This window comes from Orycteropus afer, unplaced genomic scaffold, assembly GCF_000298275.1.
Source record: "Orycteropus afer afer isolate SDZICR_OR568_19922 unplaced genomic scaffold, OryAfe1.0 scaffold00043, whole genome shotgun sequence".
In the NCBI taxonomy this organism is placed as follows: Eukaryota; Metazoa; Chordata; class Mammalia; order Tubulidentata; family Orycteropodidae; genus Orycteropus; species Orycteropus afer.
Window position 1 is genome coordinate 1,281,140 of NW_006921630.1, and position 21,682 is coordinate 1,302,821.

Below are 21,682 nucleotides of genomic sequence, written 5' to 3' on the forward strand. Positions count from 1 at the left end.
CCGAGGCAGTATCACTACGGAAGTAGATTGCCCCATCTTCCTTCCAAGGAGTGGCTGGTGGATTTGAACCACCAGCCTTCTGGTTAGCAGTCAAGCCTCTTAAGCACTATGCTACCAGAGCTCCTATATAGTACAAGCTTAATAAATGGCAGCTATTAATTACCATTACATAAGGGACTGCTCAAACTTACCAGTGACATTGCAGCTGTACTGCATCAGATATTACTGCTGCCTGGTGTTCAAACAGCCCTTGTTACATACAGTTACAAAGATGTTTATAGTAGAGGATTTTGACCTGCATTCTAGACCCTGAATCACCTTCTTCTTTCCTCCCAAAGCAGGTTAAATGGAGGGTTTTAGGTTAGCGTAGTGCCTAGGGCACTGGACTGCTAACCAGAGGGCTGGTGGTTCAAACTCACCAGCCACTCCTCGGAAGGAAGGTTGGGCAACCCTACTTCCGTAGTGATACTGCCTCAGAAACCCAAGGAGGGGTCGCTATGAGTCGGGTCTGACTTGACGACACATAACAACAACAACAACATAACTTTGGCATAGAAAAATTTTGAGGGGGGAAAAAAGTGCTCCACAACGACACTTTCAAGCTTCCTTCTTTATCTTTTTTTTTCCTCTTCCAATTTTGCAATGATAAAAGGGATACATGCGCATTGTGAAATGATAGGAGAGAAGAAAAATGTTGACAGAATTGTAGGGCAGGCAGAAGTGGGAAGAATAACTTGATGCATAGAATAAGAAATTAGGAGGAAATATGCCAAAATGGTAATGGTAGTTTTCTCTGAACATGAGATAATGAGTGAATTAAAAAAAAAAAAAAAAAGATAAATAGCCAAGATCTCCAAAGCCATGGGAAATAACAGCATTCTCAAAATCCATATTCTTAGACCAAAACCAAAGCTGAAAGTCTAGTGAACACTCCTAGCGGAAAATGTGCCTTCAGTAGAATACATAAATTCAGGACACTATCTGGGAAGAATAGGCAAGACATAAAACATTCATTTTTATAAAATTGAAACAATTTATCTTCCATTCTTGAGCAGATGGGAGGGTAAATTGAGGTTGATTTTGTTTTCACTCTGGTGGTCATGTTGGAGGAAATATGAGTGTTCCCTCCTCCAGCACTGTTTAAAGGAAGTCTCTTGGTGCTGTGCCTGGACTAGGCAGAGAGCACAGTATGGTAGAGGGTCACTTCTACTGTAGGTGGATTGCAGGCATGGGTCACGTGTCACGTGTCACTCATGGGGAAGAACAAAGATGAGGACAAGTCCCCTCAGTCCTGGGAAGGAGAGGAGGTGCAAAGAAGCAGGTGGTAGCTTGTCCACTCTCCCATCTACAACTGATCATTCTGACTTTCCGAGTGTTAAATGCTCTTCACATTGCACTCTCTTATAAACCTTTATTTACCCAACTGATTTACCTCCAAGACCCAGCTCTTACTATAAAACTTGATCTCTAGCTATGTGACCTTGGACAAGTCATTTCACCTCTCTGGTCCTCTGCCAATCAGTAAAATGCAAGGATTCCTTTAGAATGCACTAGCCACTTGTCTAAAAATTTGTGCTTACTTTCATGGGAAATGGATGGTGCACCCATTAAGAGCACATGTGTTTAAGGGGTCTGGAGATCCCATGCTTTGCCTGGAAAAGATTCTGTAGTCTGACTGTGCTGCAGAATCTTTTTGGGGAGCTTGTCCAATGTACCAATTCTGGGCCATCTCCAAGAGCTACAAAATGAGTATCTCTGGGTGTAGAAATCAGAAAGCAGTACTATAAATAAGCTCCCTAGGTGATTCTTAAGTAGTTGGTCCATGGACAGGCATCTCCGAGTCACTAACTAGGGCATGTTTCTGTTCTGTATCATCCAGTGTAACCAAGAAGGCTACTGTTGCCTTTAGGAGGAGAGCAAAGGGCATCAACCCAAATGGCCACACTCATAGGCAGTTCTAGCTCAGCAAGTGCTTTTGTACAAATTAGAGAAAAGTGTCCATCTGGATAAATGTGCCCCTTTGTCCCAGCGTTTGCTTGCCTTGGCAAGCACCAGCTAGATTTCAACTTTTCATTTGCTCTCAGCTGGATGTCTTTCTGCAGTGTACAGAGTGCATGCATCACTATACTCAACTGACTGACCACACGCTTTCTGAGAAAATGGGCCAAGTTAACTGTGTCTTCACTTGAGAAAATCCCTGAGAACAAGGAATAGATTTTCCCACAGCTGACTGGGGAACATGATCCCACTGAGCCTGTCTGAGGAGATCCTGGGAGCTGGAGATTCATTTTCAAGCACTCTGTTACTGCCTACTTCTTCAGAGACTTCACTGTGTTTCTAGGGGAAAACTATTCAGCTGTAATCAAGTCACAAAGGTCTCTGGAAAGAAAAGGACCTGGGACATGTATTATTAATTCCACAAGCCTCATTCATCAGTTTTGATACTGAAATGATGAAGGAAAAACACAAGGTATATGTTTAATGACTCTGGAAGAAGAGGAAAGAAAAGAAGAAAAAAAAAAAAGGCAAATAAATACACTGAAAACCCTTGTCAGGAATAAGTGACAATGATCAGAAGGAGAGAGAGGCATAAGGAGAGAAAAACACAGAGAGAAAGAGGGAACAACAAGAGAGCTAATGGGAAGCTAAATGTATTTGTGGATGGCAGGGTAGTGGTGGGAGCTGGAAACAGACAGTGAAGTCTGGGCTGGAGGGCAGGGCAGGAGGGCACCCAGAGATAACGGAGCAGAGGCAGCCTGGCTGCAAGTCTTGTCTAAGGGTTTGGGGAAAGGCTATGGGTACATCAATGACACAGAAACCAGATCAGGGGTGAAAGGTAAGAAAGAGCCAGACAATGAGCTGGAAATGAGCAAAGGAAAGTCAGGAAATGCCATATGTCATTCAGTACTGTCTGACTCTGAGTCACTTTTTTTTTTTTTAAGTAGCTTAAAACAACACTCATTTATTACCTTATAATTCAGGTCAGAAGGAACTCTGGTGGCACAGCAGTTAAGTGTTTGGCTTACCCCACCAGTCCTTCAGTCACAGAAGAAAGATGTGGTGGTCTGCTTTTGTAAAGATTTACAGCTTTAGAAGCCCTACTGGGGCATTTCTACTCTGTGCCATAGAGTTGCTATGAGTTAGAATCAACTTCACAGCAAAAGGTACGGCTTTGGGTTCAGTTCCAGTCAGAGATCCAACACTGGGCTAAAAGCAAGGCATTGTCAGTGCTGCATTCCTCTCTGGAGGCTTGAGGGAAGAATCTATTTCCTTCCCCTTCATCTTCTACAGGCTGCCCACATTCCTTGGATTGTGGTCCCTTTCTTCCATCTTCACAGCCAGTAATATCATATCTGTCTTACCCTTCTCTGTCATCACATCTCTCTTTCTTACCATAACCAGGAAAGGTTCTCTGCTTGTCTGAGTCACTTTGGAAGACAGTTTGGGCTGTTCAGAGAATGCCAAATGTGCCTAAGGCCTAGGCTTAGATTAAGAGCTGCACCTTAGCAGTCTGGTCATTGGCCTAAATCAGTGTAGGGTTTGCAAAAAGATTGTTAGACAGCAGAGAGAAGGTTCTTGCTCAGTTTTAGGTGGCCAAAATAAATGAGAATGGGCTTTTGTTCTTTTTGAGTAATCAGTAGTTGGTATTTGCTCAAAACCTGGAACCCAGAGGTAAAGGTATCCTCCCACATGGGCTCAGGTTATTGTTCTGATAGGGGTCTCAAAGGAAATATTCTTCAAGGACAACATTCAGGAGGGCCAAATAAAATTACCTCCTCCCAGGGATCTGTGTTGAGCAAAACAGAGGGGTTGAATTCAGCCACAATGAACACAATCCTCATTCATGAGTTGGAAAGAACACTGGATTCTATGTCCTGGGATATCTATTCCATATACAGGATTAGAATCTCTAAGCAGTCACTCCAGGAGCTCTGGTAGCATACTGCCTAAGGCACTTGACTGCTAACCAGAAGGCTAGCAGTTCAAACCCACCTGCCACTCTTCAGAAGGACGGTTGGGCAATCTACTTCCATAGTGATAATGCCTCGGGAACCCAAGGAGGGGTCGCTATGAGTCAGGTCTGACTCGATGGCACATAACAACAACAACAACAATAAGCAGTCACTCCTAGGGTGGGAGTAGGGGAAGTGAGAAGCAAAGAGAAGCTGTAGAAATAGGAGGAGGAAACAGTAAGCAACTGGGGTAATGGAAAGGTCATTAAAGCAGCATGGGTTGTATATGAGTGTGTGCAGGTATCTGTGTGTGGGTTGTGTATATGTGTGCTTATCTTGGGATGCAATGGTAAGTGTGTTTCCTTGTGACTAGGCAGCAAAAGAAGGTCTTCTGAGGTGCAGGGCCATTCCCGACAGCAGCTTCTAAAGCTGTGGCAAAACACCTGTTCATTTTCCACAGCAGGTTTCTTCCCATCTCATAAATTATCGCTCTATCACCAACCTTCAGCATTGAAATCTAGTGATATTTTATATTTCTCTAGTGAGGAATCTCCTTAGTATTGGACTCTGTATCTGAGATGTCAGAATACAAAATAAGAATATTATTTACTGGGAATCTTCAAACACATGAATTTAATCTAATTGTGGTATTCTGAAAATGTATCTAGAGGCCCTTGGGTACATTTTTAATTCAACAAAAAAACATTATTATAGCCTTTCTTAATAATCTCCAAAGTAGCAAAATAATTTTTTTTTCCTCTAATTTTTTCATGTAAATCGATCCCTCTTACCTCTTCCACCTTCATTTGTTGTTTTCATTTCTTATCTGTGAAAATTTTCCATTTGCCCTTGTTGTCCCAGCAAACAAATAGCAAATACTGAGTCTAACAGTCTCTGACTGTGTCTCTACAGCCACAGGAAAGGGAGGCTGAGGAGTTAGTCAATGAACCCTGTCAAGTAGACAGAAGGAATGGTAAACTCTGCACTGGGGTATAGTATCTTTCACCCTCAGCACTTTGTCCGCAGCCATGCCACAGGTTGTGTTGTGGCTAGAAATGATTGATTTTGTTGCCAGCCTCAAAGGTCAAGGCTGTAACCTCAAACATCCCATGTTCTTTTAATAACCCATTAGATATGTGTCACCCATGAGTTTGTCTAAATCTTTTTAAAGCTATTTTTACCTTTTGTGAATAGAAACTTCCTGTGTAATGAGTTCAGTGATTTCACTATCTGCCATTTGGAGCCTGTTACTTGAGAGAGCTGCAGCAATCGGCTTCACCACACGAACCAACACAGTGACGTCTTAACATGCCTAGCTTCTCCTTGGGCACTGTTAGTAGACATGGAGTCACCAAGAAATGACCACAATCCCCTTGATTGGCCTTCTTTGTAGGTATGGTTCCCAACTCTCTGTCATTCTTTGCTGTTTGGTCTTGTATATTTTATCTACAGGATAACTTTAGGAATATGTTTTGCTTAGAGAATAGAAACAAGGTAAGTAAAAATCTGGATATTACCAAGAAATTTTATTTGTGTTTTTTTTTTGTTTGTTTGTTTGTTTTGATTTATCATAAAGGAATCAGAAAAATAAGGTATAAAAAGGAGATAATAGCCCTGGTAGTGCAACAGTTAAGCACTCAGCTTCTAACTGAAAGGTTGGCGGTTCGAACCCACTCAGCAGCTCTCTGGAAGAAGGACCTGGTGATCTGCTCCCATAAAGATTACAGCCTAGAAGAGCCTATGAGGCACTTCCACTGTCACATCGGGTCACTATGAGTCAAAATCGGCTTGGCAGTACCTAACAAGAAGTGAGGTGCTATCCCGTCAATTATACAGACACCACGGAGCTTCATAGTTAGTACACATGGAACTTTAATGACCAAAACCTTAGCAAACAAGACATTTTAAGATCTAGTCCTTGCCCTCTTAAACTCCCCACCTATCACTGTATTCTTGAGGATACATTAAGCTATTTATCTGTTATTCCTGGGGAAAAAAAAAAAAACAAAAAAACATGTTTCTTTGTTTCCATGTCTATGGAGGATTAAATGGTAGTTCCCTAAATAATATTTCCTCTTGGAACTAGTGAATGGGACCTTATGGGGGGGGGGGGGGGTAGGGCGGGAGTGATGTCTTTGCAAATGTAATTAAGTTAGAGATCTTGAGATGAGACTGTCCTGGAGAAAACAAGGGAAGAGACATACAGAAGAATAGGTGATGTGAAGAAGGTGGCAGAGATTGGAGTGATGCATCTACAATTCAAGGAATGCCAAGCATTGCCAGCAACCTCAAGAACGTACAGGAGAGGCACAGAATGGATTATCCTTCGGAGCTTTCAGAAGGAACCAACCCTACTGACACTTTAATTTCTGATTTCTGTCCTCTAGAACTTTGAGAGAGTCAATTTCTGTTGTTTTAAGTCAGTCAATATGTGATAATCTATTATGGTACCCTCAGGAAACTAATACAATGCCTTTGCCCATGCTATTCCCTTTGCTTAGAATTACCCTCATTATCTGTCAAATAGAACAGGTCAAAATCTAACTTCAGTGAAATTCTATTGCTTATATTCTCCATAAGTCACTCCTTAAACTATAATCCTCTGGACATTTTCTTTTATTTGAGTATGTTTTAGGATTATTTGCAATTGTTTGGTATGTGCCCATTTACTTATCTAGACTATTAGTTTCTCCAGACCAGGAACCACACCTTCTCATAAAACAGTTGAGAAGTAAGCTAGCATGGCCTGTCCTACAATATGCAATGCAATGAATATTTCTTGAAAACATAAATGAGTAGAAGAGTAAATGATGGAATGTCATGGTGAGAAGTTTCCAATAAACAAACTGGGCTACTACCATGAAAACTAAGAACAATCCACAGAAGTGAGTCCATTTCTAGGCCCAAAGGGTAACCCAGGGTCATGAACTGGCTCAGTCTGACAGTAGAAAGACCTACATGCAGAACACCTACCCCACAGCAATGCACCCCCCTACTCTAGGGGATGCACCCCTTAGATCAATTAGCCATGAGACATCAGAGGGGCAGCATTCACATAGAGGGAAAGCTGGACAGACAGAAATGTACAGATTAAGAAGGGCACAGGGAGTGAGTAGTCAGAGGGAGAAGAGGGGAGGAGAATTTTTTATGGTTGGGGAGGTAATCGGGGCTATGAAATCAAATGTCCATGAACTGATGAATGTAAAACAAATCTGCTTTGTAAATTTGCACCCAAAGCACAAAAAAACAAATAAATGAACAAGCAAGAACAACAAAAAGTCCAGTAATATGGAAAGCGAGGCAAAGCTGGATAAAGTTATCCAGCCTAAATCCTCTGTCTCACAGAATTATTCATTTGTAACTTTTTGTACTAGTGTCCTTGATCAATTTTCTTCTTGGTCTGAAAGTCACAAATGCTTATTGCTACTTTTCTTCTGGTACATTAACCTAGATTTTTCACAAAGGAGTTGATTTAAACTATTATTGACCTAGGATTTCTTTTGTTTTAAAAGAATGTTCCACTATTTTTATGTCTGCAATATAGCATACTAAGTGAAAAACATAAATATTCACACATGTACTACTTACCTCCACCTTCTGGGACATTATATAAAACATGCAGGAAAATCAGACCTACCATTTTTTTTTTTTCCAATAATACTCCAATATGTATCATCAGTTAGCAATCTGTAAGGAAGTTTTCAAGTGACAGTCTTCACATTCAAAATCATTTCTGTTAATTTTATGTGAATCATTTAAAGAAACATGGCATCACATACCTGATTTAAGTCAAATTGTATGGCATCTTTTACTTTCTATTTTGTAATTTTTTGAAGAAAATTCAGTCGTTTGTCTTATACTATATATATACATATATATATATATATATATATATATGTGTGTATATATATATATATATATATATATATATATTCATGCTGTTTATCATTCCTGGTTCCATTATCCTCAAGATAGTCACTTTCTCCCCCTCCCAACAGTTGCTCCATTATTTTATTAGTGTTCAAAATGAGACCTCATAGACAGTGATGATCAAAGAATAATGGAAATTAGAGATGGAAATGACAGATTAGGTCTCCTTGTCTATTTCCCGGGGCTAATGTTCCTGTCAGTCTGTAACTCAGTGCTTTAGCCCATCTTGTTTTAAATGACACTAACCCTGGGGCCCCCACCATTTCCCTTGAGGCTCTTGTCTACATCCTAAGACTGTCTCTACACACAGCCAGAGGGAATGACAAAGCCTTGTGCAATTACCAAGGGAAGTCAGGCCCATCCTCACATGATCTATCTATAAGGCAAGAGACATGGAGGCTTGAGTGATTAACTCTCAAATCCAATCACTGCAGAGAGCCAGCCTGGATCATTCAGGGCAAAGAATGAAATGGCATTTTCTAGTTGTTCTTCTTCAGCAGCAAATTTCAGAGCAAAGAGATAGAGAGGTTGTTTGTTTTCACCCTTTCCAATATTCTACTCCATAAAATCACAGTCAACTGAAATTCCCAACAAGGCTATCACATAAGCTGAAATTCTGGCTCCCCAACCACTATGGAAACATTTCCAGGGGTTAAGAGAATCAAGGGACTATGTGGGCTTTATATAGTGAGTGGCTCTCTTTATTCATATCCCTTTTCACATCTATCATCAAGTCTCCTGCCCTACCCACCAATTATTCAATAACAGATCATTCATAGGTATCTACCTGCAGTGTAGTAAATTACCTGGTATGGCTTTTCTAGCCTTAAGTCTTTGTAAGCTCCTTGGTGGAATTTTCTGTGAGCAACTGAGGAGCTCCTGATTGTTAAAGTTATCTACCTGGGGTATTTCTGTTGCGAGTGGCACAAAGCAATGTTCTGGGAAGTTCACTCTCTCTCAGATGTTTAGAATTCTGATGTTATGATTGGTTAGTTTGGCCACTCTGCCAGGCTCAAAAGGAGCCCTCCTAGAGGCAGAAAGAGTCTCTCTGACTGCTGGCTGAGAAGGACATGCTGCTGAGAAAAATGCACTCCTGAGAGACATGTGCTGCTGAGAAAGAGACACCAAGAGATATGTACTGCTGAGAAAGAGACTGAGTGAGACCTCTGGCTGAGAGATAGTGGGCTGAGAGAGACTGAGCGTGTTCCTGAACTTCAATTGTAGCCTGTTGCTTCCCTAATAAACCCCATAATCTGTGAGTTCTGTGTGGCCACTGCAGCAAATTATCAAACCCAGCAGAGAGGTAGTGGGTGCTGCAGGAGGAATGGTTGGTGAAAGGGCTAGAGGGAAGCAGCATGTTTGGCCTTGCAAGAATAGGGCTACTGATAGTGATTCTGTCTTCCTCTTGTGGGGTTAGAGGAGGTCAGAAGATGCGGCCTCCTTGCCCCTTTGCCGCTACCCTTCTACATACACCATTCTCTAAATTTTGTGGACTTCTACCTGACAAAATCTCAAATTCAGTCAAAACTAAGCAATCCTTCATTTTCTCTGAGAAAAGGTTCATGGCATTTTGACTTCTCCAAGCTTTCTGACCTGTGACTCAGATTTCCTTTCCTTAACTTCATTCTCTCATGTCCTTATCCCTCAGCTTCAACCCGTTCCAGAACATTTGCCCTCTTTTAACATCTGTGGGTATCTATCATGCTTTGACTTAGTCATCAGCTGGCCAAGTTCTCAGAGTAGAGTTCTTCTATGCCTTCATTATAAATCACTCTCTTGGGCTCTTCAATCATTTTTATTACTCTTCTTCACACTCTCACCCATTTGTCTCCATATTTATTGCTTCAAGGAGGCCAGGACTACGTTCAATATTCTAGGCTTAGTTTCACCAGAATCATGCAGAGGGGGCTGATTATCCACCTCTGGGATGTGATTCCTTCATGGATACGGCAGAAATTATGTTGGTTTCTTTTTTCCCACCTTGTTAGGGTACAAACACACACTTAATTTTAAGTCCAGTCAATCACTCCAATATGTCTTTGCCTTGATTTCTTTCTAGTTGTCCCTATTCCACTGATTGCTATTATTAATTAGGGTTTATTGATTCCTTTCTCCTCCCACCCTCTCCATGGCCCAGCCAATGCACAAGGCAAGCTCTCAGTTTTCAAAACAAAGTGGAAATTTGCTTTAAAAAATACAACAGAGAAAGGAACTACTTTTATCTCTCTCATGTGTATTCTGGGGAGAAGCAAAGGTTTTTACAGAGAAACAGTAATTAGGCATCAGGCAAAAAATGCTATCTTATTCAATAAAACGTTATCTTATTCAATACAGAGTACTCTCTGAGTCTTTGCATTTCACCCCTGCTGACAGTCCTGGTGAAAACAAGTTTCTACTCATGTCAGTCTCGCAAAGCTTGTCAATCTCTGGAAGAGCTACAGTGGAATCTGTGTGGCTTCGTGTATCTCCAACAAAATCATCAGCTAAGTTCTGCCTGTGGAATCCTCATGGCTGGCAGTGGTGTAAAAAGGAAGAGAGGGACAGCTTGGTTTTCAGATCCCAGCTGGAGGCTGCAAGGCTGCGAGTCAGAGGCATCATCTCTTGACTCGTAAATGGAGAAAAAGATGATATGGACGTCATTGGAATGGTATAAATATGGAAATGAACAATGACATTTTTACCCATTCGCTGTTCAGAATATAACCACCCTTTAGCTTTCTTTCTCTACATGCAGTTGCTCCACATCACGTCTGTGCAAGTGAGTGCTGTTATCTTGGGAACCGGCTAACTGGCCATTACCTCACTTACCCCTGGTTTGTCCCCCATTCATTCCGAATGCAGAGGTGCTTGTGTACTGGGTCCTTCATGTAACCTTCATAGCAGAGGCATTCCCCTTAGAAACATGTAAAAAGGAAGAAAGAGAAACATGAATGGATTGATTAACATGTCTGTGTTGAGAAATTAATATGAAATGGTGAGATTAAATGCTGCCACTAATAGAAGACCAAATGAGACAATAAATCCCTTTATGTCATATATTCCCCTCTCCACCACCCATCTGAATGAATACACCCACCAATATCCATTTTCAGTCAGCAGTCACTGATAGAGGAAGCTCACATTTACAATGTACCTCCTATGTGTGCTCTGTAAACACAATGATCAAGAACTCTTTGAAGGAAGGGACACTTTCTTTTTCATCATGATTTCTGTAGTGCCCACTACACTGCAAGGCACATATCAGGTGATCAATAAATGTTCAAAGCATGTGGTAGTTAATTCATCAAATATTTCTAAGAATCCCGAAAAGTAGGTACTATTAGCTCTGGTAAGGAGCTCTGGTAGCTGCTAACCAGAAGGCTGGCAGTTCAAACCCACCAGGCACTCCTCAGAAGGAAGGTTGGGCAATCCTACTTCTGTAGTGATACTGCCTCGGAAACCCAAGGAGGGGTCGCTATGAGTCGGGGCCAACTTGACGGCACATAACAACAACACATTAGCTACTTTATACTGATGGAGGTTGAAAAAGTTAATTGATTTGTCCACAGCAAGTAAATGACAATGTTAAGATTTGAACCGATGTATATCTGACTCCAAAGGTCTTTTTTGTTTCCCGCAGAACAACTACTATACTGTGCCTACTATGGTTTAATAAGAATTCTAAACCTTAGTTTTTGAGTGAAACTGTCTAACTATCTTGAGCTGGCAAACAGAAGGATAATCTACAGCTCTGTATTTGTTTAGGATATTACTATGCTTCATTATCACTAGTTACTCCTTCAATATACCAAGAGGTCTGTGAACTCTCTGAAATTGTGTGCTAAACTGTACATGTGTGCATGTGCATTTTCCCAAGGCAGGTTTCTACAACATTCATCTGATGTACAAATAAATCCCAGACCATCCAATAATTTAGGATCATTGCTCTATTTATTACTGACTTTGAGGAAGATTGTTGCTGTCTTCTTATACCAACAATTACTTACACATGATATGTATCCCCAAAGTTCTGAGACCACTTCCACCAAAGCACTAGTTTTTACTCTTTTTCTGGCTGGTTATTTAATTTTTAACTAGTGAAAGAACAAAGTATGACTTCTTGAAATTTGCAAATTTGCCCTAAGGAGACAATAGGTAGACAGTTTCTTTATCTCCCAAGGAAGAGATGCTTAAAAGGGTATAAAAATAGAACAATAGCTTTGAATGTGATTTTCTTTTACCAAAGATAAAAATCCAATGAAAATCAAGTGAAGAGGCATCTCAGTTAAGGGAGGAAACTTGAGATATGGTCTTAGCAAGGGGCTTTTTGCTGGATCTTAACCATTTTAAGACTGAACCATAAGCTACTATCTATCATGGCCCCACTATCAGATAAGCCTCATTCTCTTTCCTGACACCTGCTCAGCTCCATGTGATAGGGACTGGGATTAAAAAAAAAAATGAGTAACTTCTTAGTTTGTGAAGGGTCCACAGAGAATATTAGATCAGTACTTGGTCTTGGTCTCCTGTATGGCAAAGTCAGGCTTGCTCACAGTCTGAATCCACAATGGGCTCCAATTTATTGGCTTCAGGGGTGCAAGCTGTATCTGGAAATGGTCAGGGAGCTGTGAGTCAAATACAGAAAAACACAGCTTGAATTTAGGTAGTTGATAATAACGCTTGTGGATAAAGACTGTTTTTCTGAAGGAAATAAAGATACAGAAAGCAAATACCAGGAAGGGCAAAGGAGGGAAGTACTAGGAGCCTGGCTTTATACTATTTTGGTTCCAAAGAAAGCATGGACAATGGACTATAAGCTACACAAGGGCAGAAACAAGGTCAGTTCCCCTCTCCCCCGCCCCATATGAATTGTTATTCTTAGCTGCCATCTAGTCTTCCCCCAACTCATAGCAATACTATGCACAGTGGGATTGGACTATTGTGATCCATGTGGTTTTCACTGGCTGATTTCTGGAAGTAGATTACCAGGCCTTTCTTCCTAGTCTATTTCATTCTGGAAGCTTCACAGAGTAGGATTTTCAAGGCTGTGACCTTTTGGAAGCAGATCACCAGGCCTGTCTTCCAAGATGCTTCTCGGTGGGTTCAACCAACCTTTCAGCTAGTAGTAGAGTGCTTAACTGTTTGTGTCACCCAGGGACTCTTCCCCATATGAATAGGCCTTTAATAAATAATTGTGAAATGAAATAAATGAATTAATTAAAGAGTTTGGCCCAAATTCACAGATAATCCTGTACCTCAAAGATGCAGATAGCTAAACCAATTCCCTTATTTTTGCATATAATGCACCCTTGTAAATAATGTGCATACACATACAACAAGCATAGCCCACCTAAAGCAAAATGGGTTGTAAATTTGCCAAAACACGTATAATACATGTTATTTGTGTGAAAACACAGTGATGGGTTAAGGGCCCAGATATGCTTCTCCCTTAGTGGAAAATACTCTTTTCATTATCCTTGGGGATATTTCAGTTTGATAGTAAAATACAGGAAGTTATCTTGGGAGAATGTCAAGCCCATCATCCTGACTCTTAGAATAGCCTTGGCTAGACACCTGGCCTAGAATTAAGAACTGACAAAAAAAAGAGTCTTCCTCCACATTTGATATCTAGTTACCAAAAAACATGTAAAAATAAACGCAGGACACAACTCAGAGTTCAAGTAGAGCCTTATTTTCCTAATGATGGCAATACCTACGATTTGCATAGTGCATTTACTTTTCTCAAATTGCCGTCATAGTTATTATCTCCTTATGAGACTTCCATCATTCATTGTTATGTGGGGCACACTGCAGACAACAGATAAAGCTTTTCTCTATATAATGGCATATGCAGCCCAAAGTCAGAGAAACAGAAATTTTAAAACTATCAGGTTAGAGTATCGGGATATCCAAAATTTGGCTCTTAAGTGATCTTCATTCCCAGAACCCACCAAACTACCCTCTTTTGCATTCCTCCTCAAAATCAGTTTGGCCATCTACGTTGAAAGGAGTTAGGACTTGATGAGGAAAGTTGCCATGGCAACCAACTGCTAAATCTTGACTTTAAGAGGGGTTTCATGCAAGCACAGGCTCTATCTGTTAGCTGTGAATTTTAAAGACCCCACAAGGGTGTTGGATGCCCTCCTAAGCTAGAAGTGTTACAGTCTCTGCATCTGCTGTGACAGATGGCGGGGAACACATGACGCACCAACTCTGTGGTGATGTACACAGGAATCCAATGGAGAGATGTGTCATGGCCACAGAGAAGTGCCCAGCCAGGATGGAGTGAGCCTGCAAGAGGCTATCAGAGGCAGCAGCACTGCCTGAGAACAGCAGCACACTGGGAGATGATCAGTGCAGGGCCTGAAGCTGGCTCCACTTAATTTGTGCTTAGCACCCTGGGGGCAAACACCTCTGCTTCTTTGTATGATGGGCTCGGCTTTCTGTCATTTCCCATTCTACAGATGAAGGACTGAGGCACAAATCCCATCCTAGGATTAAGGAAAGGCCATGAAACCAATGCTCTTCAGACATGACTGGATTACCATCAGTTCTTCAAGAGGTAAATGCAGATCCAGCTTCAAAGCCCTAAGCCACCTCTATCCTGCAAATAACTATTGACTTTTATTAAATGAAATTGGGTGTGCTTTCTCTGGAAAAGGAAATCTTTGTAAGACATCTGGACTTGGGAGTGTCTAATTACCTGGTCTCCTTCCCCTGTGGAGACATTGAGCAAGAGGTAGGCTCAGGGTCAAACAGCCCCACCCAACTTTGGCAGAGGGCATAGCAGGAAACATGCCAAAAATGCATAGTGAAGAAAAAGACTTTAATGGAGGCAGAAAAGCGAGTTTGGAATGAATGGGCAATCTAAGTGGCAGCAACAAAATGGGAGTTCAGCTTTCTTGTCAAATGGAGTTAAAAAATTACAGAAGCCGACAGAAAGGCAAGAAAAGAGGAGATGAGCTGGCTTGAGTCTGGAAACCTGACTAAGGCCCCTTTACCAGGTTTTACACATTTCTATATGGTTGGGTCTGGCCTATGGAAAGACCTGGGATTGAACAAGATGTTCAATGAACATCTTGAATGGACATGAAAACTTAATTCAGCTTGGAAGTCTGTGCTCCTTGCAGACAAATAAAAGCTACCTATCTTGAAAGGATGGATATTGTTGAAATGAGGATCTGTGGCCAGGACTGACAGCGGATGGGAAATGAAGCCAGTATATGAACCTTCCATTGATGCCCATATGGCAGAATGAAGGCCAGAAGCTGAGTGGGGAGAGAAGTCGCTGAGACTTAGAACCACGTAGTCTGTTTCCATGAGAAACAGAACAAAACAAACAACCACACACACACACGCACACACGCACACAAACTTAGAACCCCAGGAAAATGAACCTCTGCTTTGATCCAGCCAGGGCACTAGGCCCCACAACCTTTGTGCTTTGCTGTTAGCTCAACTTGACCAGAGGCCTAAATCTGAAAGGATCTGGGAGACTATACAAGACAACAAAGGGCTTCATCAGAGGGCTGAAGCTCAGAAAGGGAACAACAATTCTAGTCCTTCTGGGGTGTTCTGAAGCATGAGCAGTGGAAGGCAGGATCACACAGTGATCATATGTATGCATGTGGAATCAGGCAGGCTGCAATTGAAGTCTGGCTCAGCCATTAACGAGACTGACTATAGGCAAATTAGTTAACATGTCTGTAAAATGTGGATAAAAATACCATCTACTTCATAGGGTCATTGTGAAAACTCAATTACACAACTTAAGTAAAATGCAGTGCTTGATACATAGTGACTTCTCAAAAAACACTTTTTTCTTAGGTGTTGTCTAATCAGTTCCAATCCATAAAGACCCTATGAACAACACAACAAAACACTCTCTGGTCCAGCACCATCCTCACAATCATTGCTATGTTTGAGCCCACTGTTGCACCCACTGTGTCAGTCCATCTCATTGAGGGTCTTTCTCTTTTTCACTGACCCTCCACTTTACCAAGCATGATGTCCTTCTCCAGGGACTGGTCCTTCCTGAAAACTCATCCAAAGTAAGTGAGAAAAAGTTTTGCTATCCTCCCTTCTAAGGAGCTATTACTTTTTCCAAGTTAGATCTATTCATTTTTCTGGAGGTTCATGTATGCTCAATATTCTTTAACAATAGCATAATTCAAATGTATCAATTCTTCCTCAGGCTTCCTTATTCATCCTCCAGCTTTCACATATTAGGCAATTGAAAATACCATGGATTGAGTCAGGCTCATTTTAATCCTCAAAGTGACATATTTGCTTTTTAACACTTTCACAGCAGATTTGCCCAGTGCAATAATCATACCTATGATTATTTTTGCTTTAAACCATCTTTTTTTCCCACATATTTCCCACTGATTCCCTCACCTGGAAGGGCAGGTGTGGAAATGGAATGCAATGTTTAATGAAGTGTTAGTGGGCTAACCTGGGAACCTAACCCACACACATCCTGAGTCACCAAAAACCAAATACTAGGGACACACCTGTCAAAAGTGAGAGCTGCTAGAATAGCTTTTCTCAAAGTAGGAGAGATAATGTAACAGGTCAAGTTGTACTGGGCAGGAGATGAGGAATAACTGACAGCCTTTGGAGTGAGAACCTACATTCATCAGGCAGACCCAAAGTCAAATCAGTAAATCTATGGAACTTGGTGATTACAGTAAACACTAATTTTGCTAGTGTTCACTATATGCCAGGAATTGGGCTAAAAGCTTTATTTATATTATATCCCTCCCAAATAATATCTTGCTAGAGTGTAAACATAGTGAGAGGCTAGAAGGGGAAACAGAGAAGTAAGCTTCTTCCAGTCCTAGTCCTTCCCCAGATTCCCAACTCATCATGAGAAGGTCCATGTAGCCGCCCGCACTCTATACATTGGGATGGGAGGACATGAAGAAGTACAATGCTTATTTGTTCTCTCCTTGTTTTTTTTTTTTTTTTCTTTTTTCTCTGTCCCTGGTTTATTAGTTTCCTGTTGCTGCTATAACAAATTACCACAACTTAGTGGCTTAAAACAACATAAGTTTATTATCTTATAGTTCTCTAGGCCAGAAGTCTGAATGGGCTTCACTGGCCTAAAGTGAAGGAGGCTTTCTGGAGAGTGTAGAGAAGAATCTGTTTTCTTGCCTTCTTCAGCTTCTATGGGCTGCCCACATTCCTTGATTCATGGTCCCCTTTCTCCATCTTCAAAGCCAGCAATTGCAGGTACAGTGTTTCTCATATCACATCACCCTGACCTTCTCTTTTGCCTCTCTCTTCCTCTTTTATGGAGGCCTGTAATTACATTGCCTGTGCAAATGGTTAGTGTTCTTGGCTGTTAACCAAAAGGTTGAAGGTTTGAGTCCACTCAGAGATTTCTTGGAAGAAAGGCCTGGTAATCTGCTTATAAAATATCAGCCTTGGAAAACCCTTTGGAGTTCTACTCTGACACACATGGGGTCACCATGAGTTGGCATTAACCAGACAACTGGTCAGTGACTCCCTTGTTAATCCACAGTAATGTTCTTATTTTAAGGGCAATTTATTAGCAACCTTAATTCCATCTGCAATTTTAATTCACCTTTACCATGTAAGATAATATAATTACAGGTGCCAGGAATTAGGATGGGCATCTTTGGGTGTCCATTATATAGCCTACCACACCTGGTATTCAGAACCACTATAATGGACAGACACATAGGTAGCATTGGGACACTCTTTGGAAGGATGCCTGAGGAGAGTTCCAAGCACCAAAGGCTGCTCCTTTTCAGTGACTGAACATCTGTGTGTGTGTGTGTGTGTGTGTGTGTGTGTGTCTGTGAAAGTGTACACGTGTACTTGCACAGTTCCACGTATCCATATGGGCAGACCTCTCAGCATGGCTGGGAAAGCACATGTCCCAACACTATGACATTTCTAAGTGAGCTAGCTGGAGGATTGCAAAAATAACGTTGACTTGACTTTCAGCCAATTCCCACACTCAGCTCTTTGGAGAAATGCTCTAGGATGGAGTGTGGGAGGCGATAAAGTTTCTTACTGATGCGCGTGTGGGATGACCACATCATCCCATGTGCAGAAAGAAGTGGGGCAGGTGTGTGTGTGTGTGTGTGTGTTGGGGGGGGGGACTTTCCATTCCAGCATTAATGAAAATAAAAGTCTTTGCAACATCTTTTCTCAGTTGCCATCCAAAATGAAGATACTACACCTTAGTTCTGGTGTAGGATTTGGGTTCTTATTTTTAGTTTCCTTCCATAGCTTACTGGTTGGAATTTCATTAGTTGTCATGGATACAGGGAAGCCACTAGCAGGGGATGGACTTCCCAAAGTTATTTTTAAGTTCATATTAGAAATCAGACATCTGGAAGGCACTAAAGGGTTAATGGGAGAGCTTCGCTATGGACAAGCTGCTTCCTCAGTTTCTGGCACATGGAGCAGAGATGCTCAGTAATGGTTCTTTCTTACACAGTTTTTGAATGACAAATATGTTGAATCTGACATGTCTGGGGATATTAAGCAATCCTTTATAATCCCACCTCTGCTCTGATTTCATGACGGATAAAACACAGACTCTGTCTTCTATAGCTGCGGGACTCTGGGCAAGTCTTTGGGTGTTCAAGCATTGATCTAAAATAAGGAGGCTCTGGTAGCATAGTGCCTAAGGCACTTGACTGTTAACCAGAAGGCTGGCGGTTCAAACCCACCAGCCACTCCCCAGAAGGAAGACTGGGCAATCTACATCTGTAGTGATACTCCCTCGGAAACCCAAGAAGGGGTCACAGGAGTAGGGTCCGATTCAATGGTACATAACAACAACAACAAGTCCAGCTGGATAAACAGTTTACATTCAACTAGTAATCTGAAGTTTGGTGGTTTGAACCCACTCAGTGGTACCATGGATAAAAGACCTGGTGATCTGCTTTTGTTAAGATTACAATAATAATTAATAAAAAAATAATAAACCCCATGAAGAAGTTCTACTCTGTAGAACATGCACTTGCCATGAGTTGAAATTGACTCCCTGGTAATGGATTTAGTTTTTTGTTTTGGTCCAGCTTATCTCTAAGACCCTCTCACAGCTTAAAAAATCAATTCTATCTGTCCACATGCAACTAAAGGTGCATTCTGTTCTTTGAACCCAGTAGAAGCACACAAGTCCCTCCGGAGATCATTCTTCTCTCAGGAGTGAGTCTAACAACTGAGATTGTCCACGTCCTCCTAATCCAAACCAGCTGGAGAACTAGGAGACCAGAGACCAGCTCAGTAACATGGAGAGGCCCCACCTCTGAAACTAGCTCTTTTTTCTTTTTCCCGAGAACACTGGCTTTTGGGCATGGTGTACAGCCCATCTGTTTGGTTTGGTGTTTGCCTGACAGCGTGGGAGGAGCAGCAAGCAAGCACAGTCTTAGACATCAGATGTTTAAAATGCTGTACTTCTCCTCCATATGGGGGCCTAGAATCTCTGTGATGGGCCCACGTAAAACAACTTTTAGATATAAGAAGGTGAACTGTAGACACTGCTGTTACCATTTTCTCCCTAAAATAAATATAATAATGGATTATGCAGACAGGGGTTGGATCTCTTAGATTCAGTCTCTCTAGCAAGATCTTTCAATCGCAGTACCTGAAGAAGAACAAGAAGATTATCTGGATATGTGTGTGTGGTAGGTGGTGGAAAATGTAGATGGTACACATTGAGTTAGGAAAGTTGGGTCCTGTTACAAAGTAGATTGTGCCCCCCCCAAAAAAACAATGTATGTTGAAACCCTAAATCCTAAACCCTGATATCTGTGAACATGAGCTCATTGGGAAATGGGATCTTTCAAGATATTATCAGTTAATATGAGGCCATACTAGAGTGGGATGAATCCTAACTCAATCTGAGTTGTGTCCTTCTAAAAGGGGAGAAGAGACAAAGACACATACGGAGGACGGATAGCATGTGAAGATGTGTATGCATGACAAGGAAAGTCTAGGGCCTCACAAGCTGGTAGAGATAAGAAAGGATCTTCCCCTAAAGACTTCAGAGGGAGCAGGGTCTACCTAGCACGTTGATCTGGATTTCTAGTCTCCAGAGCTGTGAAAGTTAAGTTTTTGTTCATGTAAGCTATCCAGCTTGTGATATATTAATACAGAAGCCCCAGGAAAATAATATAGCTCTCACATACAGCAACATTTTGCTTGGGGATCTTAGATATCACTTAATCCTCTTCCTCTGCTCTAGGACATCATACTTTTTCCATGAAGGCTCTATCTGTGGTAATCAGTCTACTGGAGACAGTTCTTTATAAAGACTACTCTAGCTGAACACTTTCAACAATGAATGTGCAAGGCAACTTGGAATGAAGGATCCACACTCCTAGGAAAGTTGTTCCTTAAAGGGGCATGGGAGTGCTCCAATGAATGTCGGGCCTGCATTTGGATACTTACTTATACAACTCCAGTCCCATTTGAAAGGCTTAAAGATGTAGTACATATTCTTTGACCAGTAATCTCACTTTTAAGAATGTTTCCAAAGAAAATAACTTCAAATGTGCCTTGCATTTCTATGTAAGGATGTTCATTTTAATAGTATTTATAAAAATTAAAAGTTAAAGCAAATCTATAGCAACTAGTTTTATTTATTTTTTTTATAAAGATCAAATAACAGGGGAGCACTTAAACAAGCTATGATAGAGATATATAGGGAATACTAACAGGCCATTAACGTTATGTTATTGAAGACTATTTAATGGTTCTGGAAAACTCTCACGATAGAATGTTAAGTGAATGAAAGCAGGAAAATTCTACTTAGATCTAGTATGCTCCGAAGCCTCTAAAAAAATCATGTGCTGAAAAAGATTAGAAGGGAAGATATTAAAATTTTAAAAGACATTATCTTCAAGAGATAGAATTATTGATGATTATCGTTTTATTCTTTAAGCTTTTCAGAATTTTCCAGATTTTCTGCAATAAACATGCATTAATTTTAAAATCATAAAAAGTCTAGCCTCAGTAGCTAAATATCCCTAACTGATGACCAAAAACTATGGAGACTATCCTGAACTCATCTTTCTGGCTTAAGGTTAGCTACAGATAGGATCTTTCCAAGGCTTCTACCAGATGACCCCATACTTTAAGCCAACATGTTCAGTGGCCAAACCATATGCTGGTAGCTTGCATAGTCTAGGCTCCCCATGGCAGTGGGACAATTGGGTAGGATGGCCTAAGTTTCAAGGGAGTGACTGCAATAGGCATGATCTCTCTGATAGTTACCCACTGCCCAGTGCTCCTGCCTACCAGTTTCAGGGTCACATTGGTGTTCACAGGGGTCCAGGAGCCGCCGAGCACAGAGATCCATGGCCCAGGGCCCACTAGAGTTCTGCTGAGAGAACAGTACTACTTGGGCAGGGTTCAGCCAGTCACTGGCATCCAGCTGGCTCCCCTCCAGCAAGATGAAGCGGCTCCCTGCAGGGGAGAGAGAAAGCATGCTCATGTGTATACACACAAATGTACATAAGTCACCAGAGACAGAGAAAAGGCCACTCTGCACATTAGCCCCAATCCAAGACCACTATTTCCACCAGCCCTGGCCCTTGATTAGCTCCAGAGCAAGGGATCAGCCAACGGAGGCTCAGCCATCACCTGGACTGCTGTGAGGCCAGAAGGTTTAGGCCCTCCCATCCTATCATTCCTGCTGTCTTGCTCCCTCCTATCTTATCCAGGAGTTCCTAAGGGACAAACGGACAGAGCAGCTCTGTGATGGCCATAGCACAGCTCCATCAGATGCAGCCACAGGCACTTGGCTCTAGTCCAGGAACAGGGACGTGCTGCCT

General features: G+C 41.5%; 1 protein-coding gene across 1 annotated transcript in view; it reads right to left on the reverse strand.

The window, feature by feature from the left end:
• Positions 1-21,682, reverse strand: part of ASTN1 (astrotactin 1) — a 500,284-nt gene that overhangs the window by 243,600 nt on the left and 235,002 nt on the right. Inside the window, exons 7-8 of the mRNA XM_007937608.2 lie at positions 21,147-21,314; positions 10,692-10,776 (exon numbers count right to left, since the gene is read on the reverse strand). Coding sequence (XP_007935799.1) covers positions 10,692-10,776; positions 21,147-21,314 — 253 coding nt within the window. The remainder of the gene's footprint in view (positions 1-10,691; positions 10,777-21,146; positions 21,315-21,682) is intronic.